We start from the raw sequence: 17831 nt of genomic DNA, 5'->3' as shown, positions 1-17831 counted from the left end.
CACTTGATTCTAAGTGCTCCATCCAAGTGATCAAATTGATTCTAGGTTCTCAATGCAACTCTAATTACTATATGTTACTCCAAGCGCTCCACTTGATTCTAAGTGCTCCATCCAAGTGCTCCATGTTGGACAAGACTTCATATCCCAACATATTGAACTATAAATTATATCAAATGGATATTAATAATGAATTTCTTTATGGTTCTATTAAATAAGATGTGTATGTCTCTTCCTCAAGGATATTTTAAGAAAATTGATAATAAAATTTGCAAGCTTGTTAAGTCTCTTTATAGGCTTAAACAAGCACCAAGAAAATATAATGAAAATTTAATTGGATCACTTGTAGAATATGGGTTCCAACAAAGCATAATCATTTTTCTCTTTATAATTTTAAATATGCATGTGTGTTTTTAATTTTACTTGTATATAATTATGATCTGGAACAGTGTTTGCATAAATTGAAAAGGTTAAATTGATTATGAAAACAAAGTTTTTAATAAAAGATTTAGGTACCTTGAAATATTTTCTAGGTGTAGAAATAGTTGAAACATCTGATATTTGTGTTTATCGCAAAGGAAGTTTGTTTGGAGTTGTTATTTAAATATGATCTTTTATCCTCAAACCCTATTATTGCTCCTCTTGATTTGAAAGTTGTGGTTAGTAGTAAGGTGTAAGCAAAAGATTTCATGTTAATAAATGTACCAGAATATTAGAAGTTAGTCGGGAAGCTTATATATCGAACTAACACTCGTCCAAACATTTCTTTTGTTGTCTAACCACTTAGTCAATTTATGTATTTTCCACAAAAGTCTCATATTAGAACAATTATTCGTGTTTTTCGATATCTTAAGTCTTGGAACTTTGGAGTATTGATCTCTAAAAGTGACAATCTTACATTGTCATCATGGCAAGATGCCGACTAGATGTATCACTTCTAAAAGGTATATGATTGGGTATTGTCTTTTTTTTGGAAGTCTTTGATTTCATCGAAGAGTAGAAAAACGATCAATTGATTTTAGATCTTACACGGAAGCTGTATCGGGCTCTTGCAACTACAACTTGTGAAATTTTATGGGTTTTAAGTATTTTAAAAGATTTGGATTTAGAATTTAAATTGTATGTTAACATGTTTTGTGATAATGCTTCACCTATTTTAATTTTTTAATTCTTGTAATACATGAAAGAACTAAATATATTGTGAGTAGACAAAGTAATATATGAAGTTATAAAACATATTGTGAAAAATAAATATAAAAATAAAGAAAATGAAGTTGCGAAAACATATTTTTTAAACATGAAAAAACGTTGTAAAAAGTAAAATTATTAAATTGAATTATGACAAAAACAAGTAAAAATGAAGTAAAAGAATAAAATTATAAAAAGTATTTAAAAAGGAAAAAAAATAACACGAGTAAATATAATTTTAAAAGTTTAGTGATAAGTAAGGATGAGCATACCACCCGTTGGATCCGATTGGACCGGAAAAAGAATTGGGATCGTATCTAGACTGGACCGGATATTCATATTAATGGGCCGGTTTTTGGGCTTTGATTTTACCACTAATCAGGTTTCATGTTTGGACCGGATCGGACACGGAATACTGGGTTTAACCCGGACCGAATCAGAAAATATTTTTACCTTAATTATTTTTATTGATATCACCTAAAAGTATTTATTACTAATCTAATCATATATTTATAACATTTCCAAGTAGAAATAAATAAATGTTAAGGATCTAAGTCATTTTTATCATGCTTTAGTAATTATAAAAGTCAAATAAGAATTTTTTTTAGTTGAATATGAAGTAATGAAATATGTAATAAAAAATATATGATTAATTGATTATAATAGTACTTTATTTTTTCACCAAAATATATTGTATTTGTTTTGAAGAACACAACATAAAACTTATTACATTTATTTCATTACAATACATTAAGTGACATATAATTTTACGAGATATTGATTTAAAAAATAAAATCAGAATGATATAATGCTATTTATTACCTTTGCATTCATCTTCATTTATTTATTCTTTTAGTTGAAGTGTGCAAACAACAAAGATACGAATCATAGATGTGACGTAGTAAAATTATAATTTGAAATAGTATTCTAGAGACAAGAGCCACATGATAAACAAAACCCGAAACCGTAAACAACAAAGATGTGAAACCCAGTTTTGTGTCCGGAATAGGGCCAGACCGAAACCGTAAACAAGACCGTCAAAGTTTTATTCGGTTCAAAATCCAAAACCCGGTTTAGAACCTGAAACTGGACCTAACACACCCAAAAACGGTCTGGTTTTCAGATAAGATAATTCACAATTTTCTGTCTTCAGATCGGTTGCTCATCCCTAGTGATAAGTTATAGCCCATAAAAAGTTTGGTTATCTTAAATAACTAAAAGAAGTTGAACTTAGATAGCTCAAAAAATATGAAAATTTAGTGTTTGCTTGTTATAGTGACCACTGGCACAATTATCAAACGGTCAACACTCTTCGTAACGTATCATACATACTTATAAAACTAACATTTTTTCTTGAATCTCATGCATTTGAACCCCTCTTTTTAACATCCTTTCACCACATTCATTTGAAACTTCCATGACTTTTCAATTTCTTTATAATAATATTATAAATAAGTTAAATAATGTTCTATAAACAAGATAGGGTGTTTTATTACAATGTCATCATCTCACATCGATGGTGAGAGTAAACAAGTGAAATTTTCCTCTTCTATAAATAGGAAAGGTTGTGAAATGTTTCAAAGGGACCAAACCATGAGAACTTCCTCATGCCTACCTTTGTAGGATTTTGAAGGTATTATTTGGTGAGATTGTTTATATTGGCAAGTGTCCAGTTAACTTTTAGAATTCCAAAAATGTTTTTGAACCGAATTTTTTCAGGTTTAAACTATGTTTCAGTTAGAAAAAATTATGTAGTTAGGTATATTGAGTTGAACCGGAGCTGGATCATTTTGGACCGATAAAAGAATCATTTTCCTTTCACAACAAACATTAGAAACTCCCATGATTTTTCAAATTATTTATAATAATATTATAAATAAGTTACATAATTTTATATAAATATAAAAAAACATCTATCTAAACCTAAAATTATAATTGTTTGAAAAATCACTTTGATTCAAAAGCACGAAATATATACAAACCGGGTTTCACTAGAAAAAAAAATAAGTAGTTTGGTATATTTAGTTGAATCGGTCCGAGTTTGATCTATTTGGACCACAAAAGAAACACTTTCCTTTCACTACATACATTTGAAACTCCCATGATTTTTCAAATTGTTTCCAATGATATTTTAAAAAGGTTACATAATGTTACATAAATATAAAAAAAAACATCTACCTAAACATAAAATTATAATTGTTTGAAAATTCGATTTGATCAAAAGCACGAAATATATACGCATATTATATTTTATAAATGAATTCTTTTTATAATGAACTTTTGAATCTTGAAAATACATATAAACAAACTTTCTATATAAAGTACCTAACTGAATTTATGATTTTAGAATTGAACAAAAACTTATTCAATAAAAACTTACTTTTTTGGATAGCAACTTACGAGATTATAGAAAAATGGAACTATTGAACAATAAAGAAAGGGTAAACAAAAGAAATTGAATGAATTACTAAATAAGTTGAATAATGTTTTATAAACAAGAAAGCGCGTTTTATTACAATGTCTTCATCTCACATCGATGGTGAGAGTAAACAAAAGAACGTTTCCTCTTTTGTAAATATGAAAGGTTGTGAAATGTTTCAAAGGGACCAAACCATGAGAACTTCCTTATGCGTACCTTTTTAGGATGTTGAGGGTATTCTTTGGTGAGATTGTCTTTATTGGCAACTGTCCGTTTAAGTTTTAGAATCCCGAAAATGTTTTTGAACAAGATTTTTTTAGGTTCAAACAGAGTTTCGGTTGAAAAACCGTTATGTAGTTTTGTATATTGAGTTGAATCGGTCTGAGTTTGATCAATTTGGACCGATAAATGAAGCATTTTCCTTTAAGCACATACATTTGAAACTCTCATTATTTTTCAAACTGTTTCTAATAATATTATAAATAAGTTACTTAAACATAAAATTTAATTTTTTGAAAAATAAATTTGATTAAAAAACACAAAATATATACAAATTGAGTTTCAATAGAAAAAACGTTATGTAGTTTGGTATATTAAGCTGAATCGGTCCGAGTTTGATCAATTTGGACCGATAAATGAAGCATTTTCCTTTCACTACATACATTTGAAACTCCCATGATTATTCAAATTGTTTATAATAATATTATAAGTAACATAATGTTATATAAATATAAAAAAATCTACCTAAACATAAAATTATAATTGTTTGAAAAATCATTTTGATTCAAAAGCACGAAATATATACTCGATTATATTTTATAAATGAATTCATTTTATAATGACATTTTGAATCATGAAAATACATATAAACAAACTTTCTTTATTAAGTACTTAATTGAATTTATGATTTTAGGATTTAACAAAAAGTTCATTCAAAATGAACAATAAATGGAACTATTGAACAATAAATTTTTTAGATAACGTTTTATTTTTATTATTTAATATTTTATTTAACAAAATGAAATTATTGGCAAATAAAGAAATGATTTTAATTAAAATGTCTTCATCCCACATTGATCGTGAGAATAAACAAGATAATGTATTATCCTCTATAAATATTAAATAGGAAAGGTTGTGGAATATTTCAAAGGGACTAAGCCATGAGACCTTCCTTGCATCTAACTTTGTAGGACATTGAGTGTATTCTTTGGTGAGATTGTCTTTGTCGACAAGTGACCAATTAAATTTCAGAATTTCAAAAATGATTTTGGACCGTATTTTTTAGATTTGGATCCAGTTTAATAAGGATCCGAGTGTTTTCTGGCTCAGTTAGGCAAACTCGCTTTCATTGGAGGTCGAGTTTAAGTAACATGTCGAGTATTTGGTTGTGTTAGCCAAGTTTTACAACCCTGTATCTAATACAATTTAAAGTTTTAACCTTATAAAATACGTCACTATTTTCATATGTTCTACATAATTATGGTAATATTTATGATACAAAACATTTTTTTTACTATTTAAGATAAAAAGTTGTCTCTATTATCATATGTTATACAGAATGATAAAATTTAAGATAAATAAAAAGATGTCTCTATTATCGTATTTTCTACATAATGATAATATTTAATATAAACGTTTTAATTTAATATGAAATTATTATTTAAATGATAACAATAACGATTTATTTATTTTTAATTTTTTTTCTATTTTAATCATATAACTTTGTATATTCAAAATAATTGCAAGTTTCAACCTTATCTCTTATAATATAGTTCAACATAATAACAATACTAAAAATTATTTTCTATATTTTTTATGAAATTAGTATTTAATTGTTAATAACAATGATTTAGTTATTTTTAATATAAAATATTTTTTTTATATCTCACGCAACGCGCGGGCATTCGCCTAGTTGATTCTATAATCTACCCTACTTCTACCTCTACCCTGCTTATTAAAAGAATAGTTTTACTTGTACACGTGTCATTCTAATATTACTCCGCATATAATTTTTGCCACGTGTAATTGTAATATGCCTTCTATATATTTAAAACTGAATTAAAATTAAATTAAATTAAAACCGAATAATAAAAATAAAACAGAATTACGGTAATTAAGGCAATCCCATTAATTTCAATCATATTAAATATGGGAAACCAATATCTCCCTATCTACTATTTAATTCTTCTTCGTTCTAAATAGTCTCCTTCCAGACTTTTGCATTCTAAGTTTAGAAACATATTATTAATATTAACTACATTCCCACATAAACGTATTGATTTCCAAATTCATATCTATTACTCTATGGAACAAAATTAGGACAGAATAGCAAGAAATCACACACATATCTTCTTCCTCTCTCTCACAAACACACCTGGATGGGGAGTTCTTCCTCGGAGGTAATGAAAATAAATCCGCTAAAGAAGGTAACATAGATGCATAAAATTTAGGTTTTCAAATTGTGGGCCCCTAGGATCTGTTTTTGTGTTTATTTATGATGTTTTTCTCTGTTTCAGCTCCGATATCTCCAGTTTCTTCACCTCCAGATTATCAGTTACCCTCTTATAAGTTATAACTATCATATGATCAACTAACTGCATTTCATTTTTTGTAATGAAGGACTTCATGAAGGGGTTGATATTGTCATAGAGGTCATGGATAGAAATATAACTACTGGTAATTTTGAAAAAGATGTCATCGATGACTCTTTGGGCTACTATGGGTTGCACTTTTTTTGTAACACAGTTGCACTGAAGTGTAAGGCTTGTAAAGATTGTTTACTTGGTGGATGTAAATTTGTAACACATTTTTGGCATTCCTAACTTTTTGTAATTGTTTGTATTTTTCATTTAAGACCTCAAACTCATTGGGGGTCCATTATATTATGTATAACGGAAAAAAATTATGACGTTAGTATTTACGGCTAATTAAGGAAACTGCAAGCATATGGTGAATAGTTACCAAATAACTATATTTATATATTCATGTTATGTGATCATGAAATTTGCCACCATATTCCTTATGTTTATATATATTGGTCAATTAGTTTACAAATTATAAATTAAGGAGGGTGTCATATTATATTAGAAGCTTAGAAAACAAGAAATCGTTGTTAATGGATTGATGGCAAGAAATGGAATTTGAGCAATAATTGTTACGGAATACTTTTTATAACATCAAACAATGTAAAAATAAATTATAAACCAATTTATAGTATATACTACGCATCAAACAAGCAAACAACTTATTTTATATTACTTCTCCCGTTTATCCCTTGCAAAACGGAATTAAACGCAAGGCTGGATTAAAAATATTAATGTTAGATTGCGAATGTAAACTTAACAATACAACATCTAATGTTGTATTCAATAAATTTTTAGAATTTGTGATTATGGACAATTAGATTAGGAAACATTTGTATCAGTTATGTAAATTGTCTATTAGATAGGGTAGTCTTATGTCAATATTTGTAAATGTTATGTAACTATTTATATGATTGATTAATGAGATCACGTCAATCTCTTGGCCAATTCTGTTATGGTATCAGAGCATAATCTATGACCCTTACAACCCTAGCAGCCTACGCCTCCTATTATCCTTCTTCTTTCAATCGATCGGCAACTTTCTTCTCTCCTCTGCTTTTTTAATCATCACAATATCAATCTCACACATCCATGATATCTCTTCATCCTGCACTCACAGTAACCAACATCAAGAATTTCATACTCATTATCTTGGAGATGGAAAACGGACACTACACCTCCTGGGTGGAATTATTCAAAATCCACTGTCGAGCTTATGATGTTATCGACCACATCATCCCTTCTGAAGTGGTTACACCAAAACCTGCTGAGAAAGATAAAGGTGCAGCAACAGATACGACACTATGGAAGAGACTTGATTCAATTGTTCTACAATGGATGTATAGTACGATTTCTAATGATCTACTAATCACAATTCTCACCCCGAATACTACTGCAGAAAAAACATGGCAAGCCTTGGAAACCATCTTCATTGACAGCAAACCCACAAGGGCTCTTTACCTGGAATAAAAACTCTCAACCATCAAGTTTGATTCTTTTCCAAATATGTCAGCATATTGTCAAGAACTCAAAAATCTCTCAAATCAACTTGCAAATGTCGATGCCCCTGTCACTAACGATCGGTTGGTTCTGCAACTCATCGCCGGCTTAAATGATAGTTATGAAAATATTGCCACTCTTCTACAACAGTCTACACCACTCCCTGAGTTCTATACTGCACGGTCCAAATTAATTTTGCAGGAAAGAAGAAAAGCCAGCCAGCACTCGGCAGCCACTGCTCTTACTGCCGGCAGCACTAGTGCCACCCCACCACCTGTCACTACTACAATTCCTGTCCAGGTACACTCATCACAAAGTGGAGAACGAAGGGATTCTGATTAGCAAAATCGGACAGGGAACCGTGGCTATTCTGATCACTATGGTCGTGGACGCAACGCTAGCAGAGGTGGTCGGGGTCGTGGTCGCGGACGCAATTTCTCTGGCTAAAACTATAGGTACAACAACCTTCATCCACAGCCTTGGATGAATTGGACTTCACCACCTGTTCCATACCCAATTGTACCCATAAACCGCCCCCACACCGTGGCACATCACCAGGGATCCTCGGCGCATCGCCTTCTCAGACATATGTCGCTTCTGACTATTCATACATGCCTACCAACATTCAACAGGCAATGCACACCATGACTCTAAATCCGGACCAACAATGGTATCTTGACTCAAGAGCCACCAATCATATGTCCAACAATACATGTAACATCTCAAATTATGTTAATAATAGTACATAAAACCATATAGTTGTTGGTAACGGTTTCCAAATACCAATCTATGGCACTGGTCATACAATCCTTAAATCACTGTATCCACCTTTAAAACTCAACAATATCCTTCATGCACCCAAACTCATCAAAAACCTACTATATGTCCGTCGTCTTACCACAGATAACCTGATTTCTATTGAATTTGACCCTTTTGGTTTTCTTGTGAAGGATTACCAGACGCGGATTCCTATCCTCCGATGTGACAGCATCGGAGAGCTCTATCCACTTTCGTTGCCATCCACTAGAGTTACCAGTCCTTCCGTCTTCACTGCTTTATCCCAAGATCTATGGCACCATCGTTTGGGTCACCCAGGATATTCATTATTGCGTGTTTTAAATAAACAAAAGTCTATTTCTATTTCCAAGTTTTCTGATAAACGTTTATGTCAGTCTTGCTTGTTTGGCAAACATATTAAACTTCCCTTTTATGATTCATTGTCTTCCACTTCTTTACCTTTTGACATCTTGCATGGTGATTTATGGACCTCCCCGATTCAAAGTTTGGGAGGCCACCGTTATTATATCCTATTTTTAGACGATTACACGAACTATTTGTGGACTTTTCCATTAACCAATAAATCACATGTATTCTCCATCTTTCTTAACCTTCATAAGCTCATACAAACACAATTTGAACGATAGATAAAATCAATTCAATGTGATAATGGAACGGAATATAATAATCATTCGTTTCACAATTTTTGCAATCAACATGGAATGGTCTTTTGATTCTCTTGCCCACACACTTCCTCTCAAAATGGAAAGGCCGAACAAAAAATAAGATCAATTAACAACATCGTTCGCACATTACTCACCCATGCTTCCTTACCACCCACCTTTTGGCATCATGCTTTACAAATGGCCACCTACCTACTCAACATTCTTCCTTCCAAAACCAAAAATAACACCACACCCACCTTTCTTCTCTATCACAAACACCCATCGTATACACATCTTCGTACTTTTGGTTGTCTCTGTTATCCTCTTACCCCATCTACTACCATTCACAAACTCGATAATCGCTCCTCGCCGTGTGTCTTCCTTGGATACCCCTCAAATCATAGGGGGTACAAGTACTATGAACTATCCACCCGTAAAATCATTATCACTCGTCACGTTGTGTTTGATGAAACTAAGTTCCCATTTACCAAAACAAACACTTCACCTTCTTCCTATCAGTTTCTTCATACAAATCTCTCCTTAGACCTACACCCAACCTTCTGGGACTCAGTCACTCCTACCACATCATCATCACCCTCAACCGAAAATAACACATCCACAACCCCCCCCCCCCTTCCTTATCACCATCCGATGTCATCACCCAACCAGTTTCTCAACAACCACCCGCAACTCCTCTTAGAACCTATAGTCGTAGACCAAAAACCCACATTCCCACACCAACACCCCTCATCACCCTCCAACCGAAACCTCTACACCTCTTTCTCCACATAATACCGAACCCATACAACAAACCCAGTCCTAACATGTTCGAACAATCCAAACACGCAGCATGACTGGTAATTCAAAGCCAAAGCAACCCTTTAACCTACATACCACTGCCTCCATTGAGCCAATTCCATGGAACCCAATTTAAGCCTAATCCCAACCTGTTTGGAAACATGCCATGACTGATGAGTTTAATGCTCTTATTGATAATAATACTTGCGATTTAGTACCTCGTACTCCGTCTATGAATGTTATTTGGTGCATGTGGATTTTTAAACATAAAACTAAAGTTGATGACTCCCTTGAAAGATAGAAAGCACGTTTGGTTTGTGATGGCAGGTCTCAACAGGTGGGAGTGGATTGTGACAAAACGTTCAGCCCGATTATTAAGCCAGCTACTATACGTGTGGTATTAAGTTTGACCCTATTTAACAGATGGGACATCAGCCAACTAGACGTCAAAAATGTGTTCTTACATGGACATCTATCAGAAACAGTTTACATGCACCAACCTATTGGTTTCAGAGATCCGTCCCTCCCCCATCATGTTTGCAGATTGAAAAAGTCTTTATATGGTCTAAAACAGGCACCCCGAGCATGGTACCAACGGTTTATAGATCATGTGACCACCTTGGGTTTTCGACACAGTTCATGTGACCATTCTCTTTTCATCTATCATCGTGGTCAGAATACTGCTTATCTTTTGCTATATGTTGACGACATCATCCTCACTACCTCGTCACCGACTTTGAAACGGTCTCTTCTCACTCGTCTATCATCTGAGTTTGCTATGAAGCACCTCGGCCTTCTCACTTACTTCTTAGGCATATCGGTCAAACATGATGCAACTGGCTTATTTTTATCACAACACAAATATTCTCACGATATTCTTTTACGTGCAAATATGACTCAATACAATCTGGTCCAAACTCTGGTTGACACAATAGGAAAGCTTAGTAACTTGGACGGTGACCTTCTTGACGATCCCACCACCTATCGCAGCCTTGCAGGAGCTTTACAATACCTAACATTCATTCGTCCAGATATCTCTTATGCAGTACAACAGATATGTATGCACATGCATGCCCCGCGCACGAGTCATCTTCATTCCCTTAAACATATTCTACGATACATCAAAGGCACACTCACCATGGGAATCTACATGCGAGCTTCTACTCCGACCACTCTCATCGCCTACACTGATGCCAATTGGGCTGGTTGCCCAAACACTCGTAGATCAACTTCAGGCTATTGCATTTTCCTTGGTGACAACCTTCTATCTTGGTCTTCAAAACGACAAACTACCATTTCTAGATCCAGTGCAGAGGCCGAATACAGGGGCGTGGCCAATGTTGTTGCAGAAATTTGTTAGATGCGAAACCTTCTCTTGGAACTAGGGCGACCTCCCACTTGTACGTCCATAGTTTATTGTGATAATGTTAGTGCAATTTACATGTCTGGTAACCTGATTCAACATCAACGCACTAAACATATCGAGATTGACATTCATTTTGTTCGTGAGAAGGTTCAACAGGGTCATATACGTGTTTGCATGTTCCATCATGCTACCAACTGGCCGACATTTTCACAAAAGGACTACCACGAGTGTTATTTAACGACTTTCGGTCCAGTCTAAGCATCCGTCATCTTCCTCCTTATATTGAGGGGGTACATTAGACTAGGAAACCTTTGTATCAGTTATGTAAATTGTCTATTAGTCAGGGTAGTCTTATGTCAATATTTGTAAATGATATGTAACTATTTATATGATTGATTAATGAGATCACATCAATCTCTTGGCCAATTCTGTTAAGGACAATTTTTAAAAATATGTCTAATAGTTTTTTTATTAGTATAAATTAAGGTACTTATTTATGTATAATTTTGGTCGTATTTATTTTAAAATTTTACTTTAAAAATAATTAATGTTTATGAGATATTATTTTATTGGAAAACAAAATTATGTTTCTACTTCTAAAATCTATGTAATTTTAATTTATCAACCCTGGTTTCCATAGCTTTCAACCAAGTACATTAATGTAATAATTATCAAATGGTTCCTGTATGATGAATTTGAAAACATTACAGAAGTAGTCCTCATAAAATAATAAAATTAAAATAATGTTTTGTATTTTATATTTTGCAAAAATAGACAAAATTAAATAAGGATGTTATTATATGTATCTCTCATTCACATAAAAACTCATGGAATAGTACACGAGCAATTGGAAGGGGGTTAAATATGTAGAAATTAGCCTTAAATAATAATAACAAAAAATATCAAAGTTATAAAAAGGTTGTTTCTAGGCGTGTTTGACAAAAATAAATGGTAGCGGATAGCTTTTAGCTGTTAAACGCTACGTTAAATAACATTTGGATTTAGAGCGTTTCATTTAAACTAAACGCTAGAAGTTTGTAGTGTCAAACGAGACTTTTTATTTAAAACGGAGCGTTTTGTCAAACGTAGAAGTTAGAAGCTCTCAAACGCTCTCAAATACTTCATGCCAAACATGTCAGTCTATTATATATACTTATAAAACTAGCATTTTTTCTTGAATCTCATGCATTTGAAACCCTCTTTTTTAACTTTCTCAAACCACATTCATTTGAAACCCCCTTTTTTAACTAATGCAACTCAAAAGTTTTCTTAATTACGATTTAACACTCAAAAGTTTTATAACTTATATTATGTTTAATTAGCATTTAGTGAAAAGTTTACTATAAAAAGGTCAATCTTTTGGGAAGACATGCATACAAATCATATACAAATTTCAAAAAGAAAACAAACTTAAAGTTTTTTGTGTTGGGTTGAGGTCTTATGACAACTTTTGGAGATATGCTATTATATTAGAGATTTTAATTTGTATGTTTGTTATACTAATTCGTTTTTATATTTTCTTCATTTTTGGATTATTGTAATACAGTCGTTGTATATTGTGATTTAATCGTTAATATATTTGATAATATGTTATATAGGGTGATGTCGCAAATATTTAATTAAATATTTTGAATATGTTTTTTTTTGTTTTGTAATTGTACCGTTTCAAAAAGATAATTAATTAAAACGCATACATATGTTATACTTTTCATATATATATATATATATATATATATATATATATATATATATATATATATATATATATATATATATATATATATATATATATATTATAATAGCGGTCAAAACACTTCAACCAAAATTAATTTAAAATCTAATATTTCAAATGTTTTTTAATAATGATTGTAAAAATTTCAACATGTGTTACTTAATTGATTAATTGATAAAAATATTAACGTTTTGAAACTCCTAACTCTTAAACTTGTAATATTTAATTTGTTAGTTAACTAAAATATTTTTCCTACATAAAGATAACATTTTTATGTTTGGTTACTCATATTTGTTTATGTAATTAGAAACAATGTGTACATGGAATGACTACTTCAATTTTACATAGGAATCGATACCACTAGAGAGGTATGTTGTCTTTAATCGGTGGTAGAAGATCCACATACCCTTTTTAATTATATATATCAATGCTTAGTAATATCTATTTTATATTCCTATTCACCTTAATTTTTTAGGTACAAATCAAGGAATAGGATTCTCGGCGCACCAACATAAAGTCAAATGTACGCCTTGCAAAATATATAATTAAAATTAAATATCATATTTACTAATCAACTTATTTTAAAACTCTTGATGACATTTATGTAAATGATATATTTTGTATGACTTCATTCTTAATTTCAATGTTTAGGGGGTGTTTGGCTTAGCTTTTGAGAGGCCAAAAGTCCTTTTTGGAAAAGTTACAAAAAGTAAGGTTTTCCTGACTTTTCCAAAAAGTTGATTTTCCTTCTCTCCAAAATCCAAAAGTAGCTTCAAAAAGTCTTTTGGAAAACATCTTTTACCTTTGATCTTTTCCTAAAAGGACTTTTTGGACCAAAAGAATGTTGGTTGGAGAATGGACGACATAAGTTTATCCAGCAAATCCGAAAACGATGAAGAGCTAGTAGACTTGCCTTGATTTGTTGGTTTTTTCTGATCGTTTTTCGAACGCGTTCACTCCAGTATGTTGAAATCGGAATGAAATCACTCTAAGCTGTTGAAGTCGGAACTAGTATAACTGAAATCGGAAGTGATATCACTGAAGTCACTCTAAGCTGAAAAATCGGAACTAAAATCACTGACGATTGTGCTAGGGCATGGAGTGACCTTCACCGGCGATTGAGCCATGTAGATGACGTGTGGGGAAAGGGTCCGGTCGATGGCTTTTTTTTTGGGAAAATGACTCTTGAAGGTAATTAACTTTTGCGTTTGTACTCATTTGGTCCCTTTTCTTTTTTTTGTATTCAATATATCATCGAACTTGTTGTTGGTGTTTACCATAGCCATTTTGACCGGCTTTTGACTTGTGATAGCCGGTCAAAGGGTTATGGTGAACACAAACAACAAGTTCGATGGTATATTGAGTACAAAAAAAAAAAGGAAAGGGACCAAATGAGATCAAACGCAACAGTTGGTTACCCTCCTGATTCATTTTCCCTTTACTCATTTACAACAAATCACACATCATCTCCTACTGATGTTAATGACTTTATGAGATTCATTATTGCTTCTCTTCAAAACATAACCTACGAAAGGACATTATTCATGCATGTACAACTTTGTAATGCACTTGAATATTTATTAAAGGAATCTTGACTAAGCAGACGCATTTCATGACTACATTTACATTTCCAATCAAATGATTTATCGTATCATGGATTCTAGACAAGTCTACAAACGAGTAGAATCACAAGTGCTATGATTTTTTAGTTTACTTAGCTTTAAGATCGAACTCATGGGATAAGATACAACATCAATATGTACAATATTATGGTGATGTGTCTACAAAAGCAGCATGATATTGTACATATTGATGTTGTATCTTATCCCATGAGTTCGATCTTAAAGCTAAGTAAACTCAAAAATCACAGCACTTGTGATTCCACTCGTTTGTAGGCTTGTATAGAATCCATGATACGATAAATCATTTGATTGCAAATGTAAATGTAGTCATGAAATGCGCCTACTTAGTCAAGATTCCCCTAATAAATATTCAAGTGTATTACAAAGTTGTACATGCATGAATAATGTCCTTTCGTGAGTTATCTTTTGAAGAGAAGCAAGAATGAATCTCATAAAGTCATTAATATCAGTAGGAGATGATGTGTGATTTGTTGTAAATAAGTAAAGGAAAAATGAATCAGGAGGGTAACCAATTGTTGCGTTTGTTCTCATTTGGTCTCTTTCCTTTTTTTTCTCAATATACCATCGAACTTGTTGTTTGTGTTCACCATAACCCTTTGACCGGCTATCACAGGTCAAAAGCCGGTCAAAAGGGCTATGGTAAACACCAACTACAAGTTCGATGGTATATTGAATACAAAAAAAAAGGGACCAAATGAGTACAAACGCAAATGTTAATTACCCTCAAGAGTTATTTTCCCTTTTTTTTTAATAGTTAAAATAGATTTACAGGAGTATTTGGGATTGTTTTTCAAAATATTTATTAGTCTTTTTTAATCAATAAGTTAAATTTTTTTTGGTAAACTCAAAAATATTTTTTAAAATAGTTTTCATTAGTTTTTTTTTTTTTTTTGAAAACTATGTAAAAGTTTGACTTTTTGAAATCCTGATTAGCTTTTTAATTATAATAGCTTAAAATAAATTGAAGTGAAACACTTTTAAATTTATTGGTTTTTGCTATCATAAAACCTAATCAAAACCTTTTTCAAAAACTAATTTTACCACCATCCAAAGTCAATAAGCATTTTTGTCCAAAAATAATTTTGAAGTTCAAAAAACAATCTTAAACACCTTTATAAAACTAGGTAAATACATTTTGAATGTTTTCATAGAAAACCTTACATTTTGATTTTTTTTTTTAGACCTAAAACTTTTTTCCTTTACAAAAAGACACCTAATTTTTAAATATATATTTTTTATTTCAGCATCCGATCCGATTGTCCTAAGCATCGATCACCAAAAAGAATAATTGATTAAAAAACCATAGATCATGTTCTTGCTTCTTATTATTCTTCTTATACACCATATTGTATCCCTTAAAATTGATTATTTTTTTATTAAGATAAGAGCATAAAGTTAGTAAGAAATGAAGAAATAGAATCATGTTATTGTGAGGATGAAACTCCTTTATTTACCTTATGTCTCAAGGCTACAGGTGTACATATACTGATTTTGATTTTTTTAAAATCGATTTTAAAAAAACTATTTTGTCTAGACCAGTTTTAGTTACAAGTATTTAGGTTTTTTGGTTCTTTTAAATGAATTTGTATTAAAAAAAAAATTGGTTTCATTGGTTACTGAAAAACCAGTTGGACTTTGGTTCGATTATAGTAGAAAGAAATCGAGAAAAAACCGGTTTCATATATTTATTAAAACCTAAAGTGAGGCAATTAAAAAGCCCATGAATTTTAAAACCCTTACATACGTTCATTTCCATCTCTTCCTTTCGTCTGTTTCTTTCCTCGTATTTCGTTCGTTCTTTTTCGCGTTTGGACTGCCAAGGGAAAAGGACCGCACGACTGTTTTGTGGATTACACTCGATACGCGAGAGAAAAAAAATGAGTGAAGTGAGGCTAAGCGGTTTCCGGCGAGTGGAAAACTCTGGCAATTTGATCCTGTTTTCCGGTGGCTCACTCTTACAAACAGATCATCATCTCGTGTTCTGCTATTGTACGAATCATTAACCTGGTAAGTTTTCTCCTCCAATCTTATGTAATCGAGTCCCAATAAACCTTCATGTGTTCGTGAATACCTTTCAGCTCGTGGACGCGCCTTTGAAGGCTCGTAGACGCGCCTTTCAGCTCACTGCTGAGGAGGCCAGGACAGCACCTGATGTGGCGACTGGTATGTCTATACCTTTTATCTTATTGTTTATGATTGTATTATACACTTTCATATGCCTTCTGTATGAGATGTTAGGACATAGAATGGTTAGGGGAAATTATTATCAAGGGATTGTAGATGGTTAGGATCCAGAGATGCATTGAGGATAAGGGGATGGGATGGAGAATTGCCATTCCAGGGTTAATCATTCCACGGTTAAGTATGGTAACACCTGGTTGGGACGGTTAAGTCATGCTTGATTTTCGCCACCAGTAGGTAGTGGTTAGGAATCTAAGTGGGGGAGAGTTGGGAATTCTCAAGTTGAGTGTCAGGAATTGAAGCTCTTGACGGTTGTTGTTCAAACTGTTGTTTTAGATTTGATTGGGGGATATTGATCGGTGAATCTCTCCAGTGCAGTGTGTTTATGTTTCCCTTGGTCCTAGAGTAAGTTCAACCTCAATGGTAGATTGGAATTTCTTATTTATAGCAGACTCGAGTTTGGCAACCGTTGAGATCGCCTTAGAAGTCTTCTCGGACTAGTTTCGTGTAGGTAGGATTTGTGTAGTCTCGATCAAGTATGGGATCTTGTTTTGATTGGTGATATGGATGTCTTCTGGTATTGATGAGGTGATCCTTCATGTGTATCTTTGAGTGCTCAAGGTAGTATTAGGGTTGGATCGGTTTGTAGGAATGGTTAGGTCGGGATTATAGCCTGTGGATTGAATCAAGAGTTGGAAACCCCATGTGGGGATGAGATGGCTATATGGGAGAGGGCACCAGGATGGATCTAGGGTTTTGCTCAACAGACCTAGGGCGGCCCAGATAGACTGAAGGCCAGCAGGGCGCACCAGTCAGGCCGAAGGCCCAGAGAACGGTCAAGACAGGCTGAAGGCCCGGAGAGGCGGTCCAGACATGTTGAAGGTTCTAAGAGTGGTCAAGATAGGTTGAAGGCCCGGTAAGGTGGTCTAGTCATACTGAAGACTTTGTATGTATTTTATTAGAAATACCTTCATGTATTGAGT

At 32.7% G+C, this 17831-nt stretch overlaps 1 protein-coding gene across 1 annotated transcript; it reads left to right on the top strand.

The window, feature by feature from the left end:
* The first annotated feature begins 7278 nt into the window (after positions 1 to 7278).
* Positions 7279 to 7656, top strand: LOC145098187 (uncharacterized). The gene has a single exon (XM_079035851.1). It carries the CDS (start codon positions 7279 to 7281, stop codon positions 7654 to 7656), a length of 378 nt encoding a protein of 125 aa, XP_078891977.1.
* Positions 7657 to 17831: the final 10175 nt, after the last annotated feature.

The sequence above is a fragment of the Lactuca serriola genome, chromosome 4 (assembly GCF_051521515.1).
Source record: "Lactuca serriola cultivar US96UC23 chromosome 4, Lser_US96UC23_V15, whole genome shotgun sequence".
In the NCBI taxonomy this organism is placed as follows: domain Eukaryota; kingdom Viridiplantae; phylum Streptophyta; class Magnoliopsida; order Asterales; family Asteraceae; genus Lactuca; species Lactuca serriola.
The sequence above is the reverse complement of the archived record's forward strand: the minus strand, read 5'-3'. Positions and strand labels throughout refer to the sequence as shown.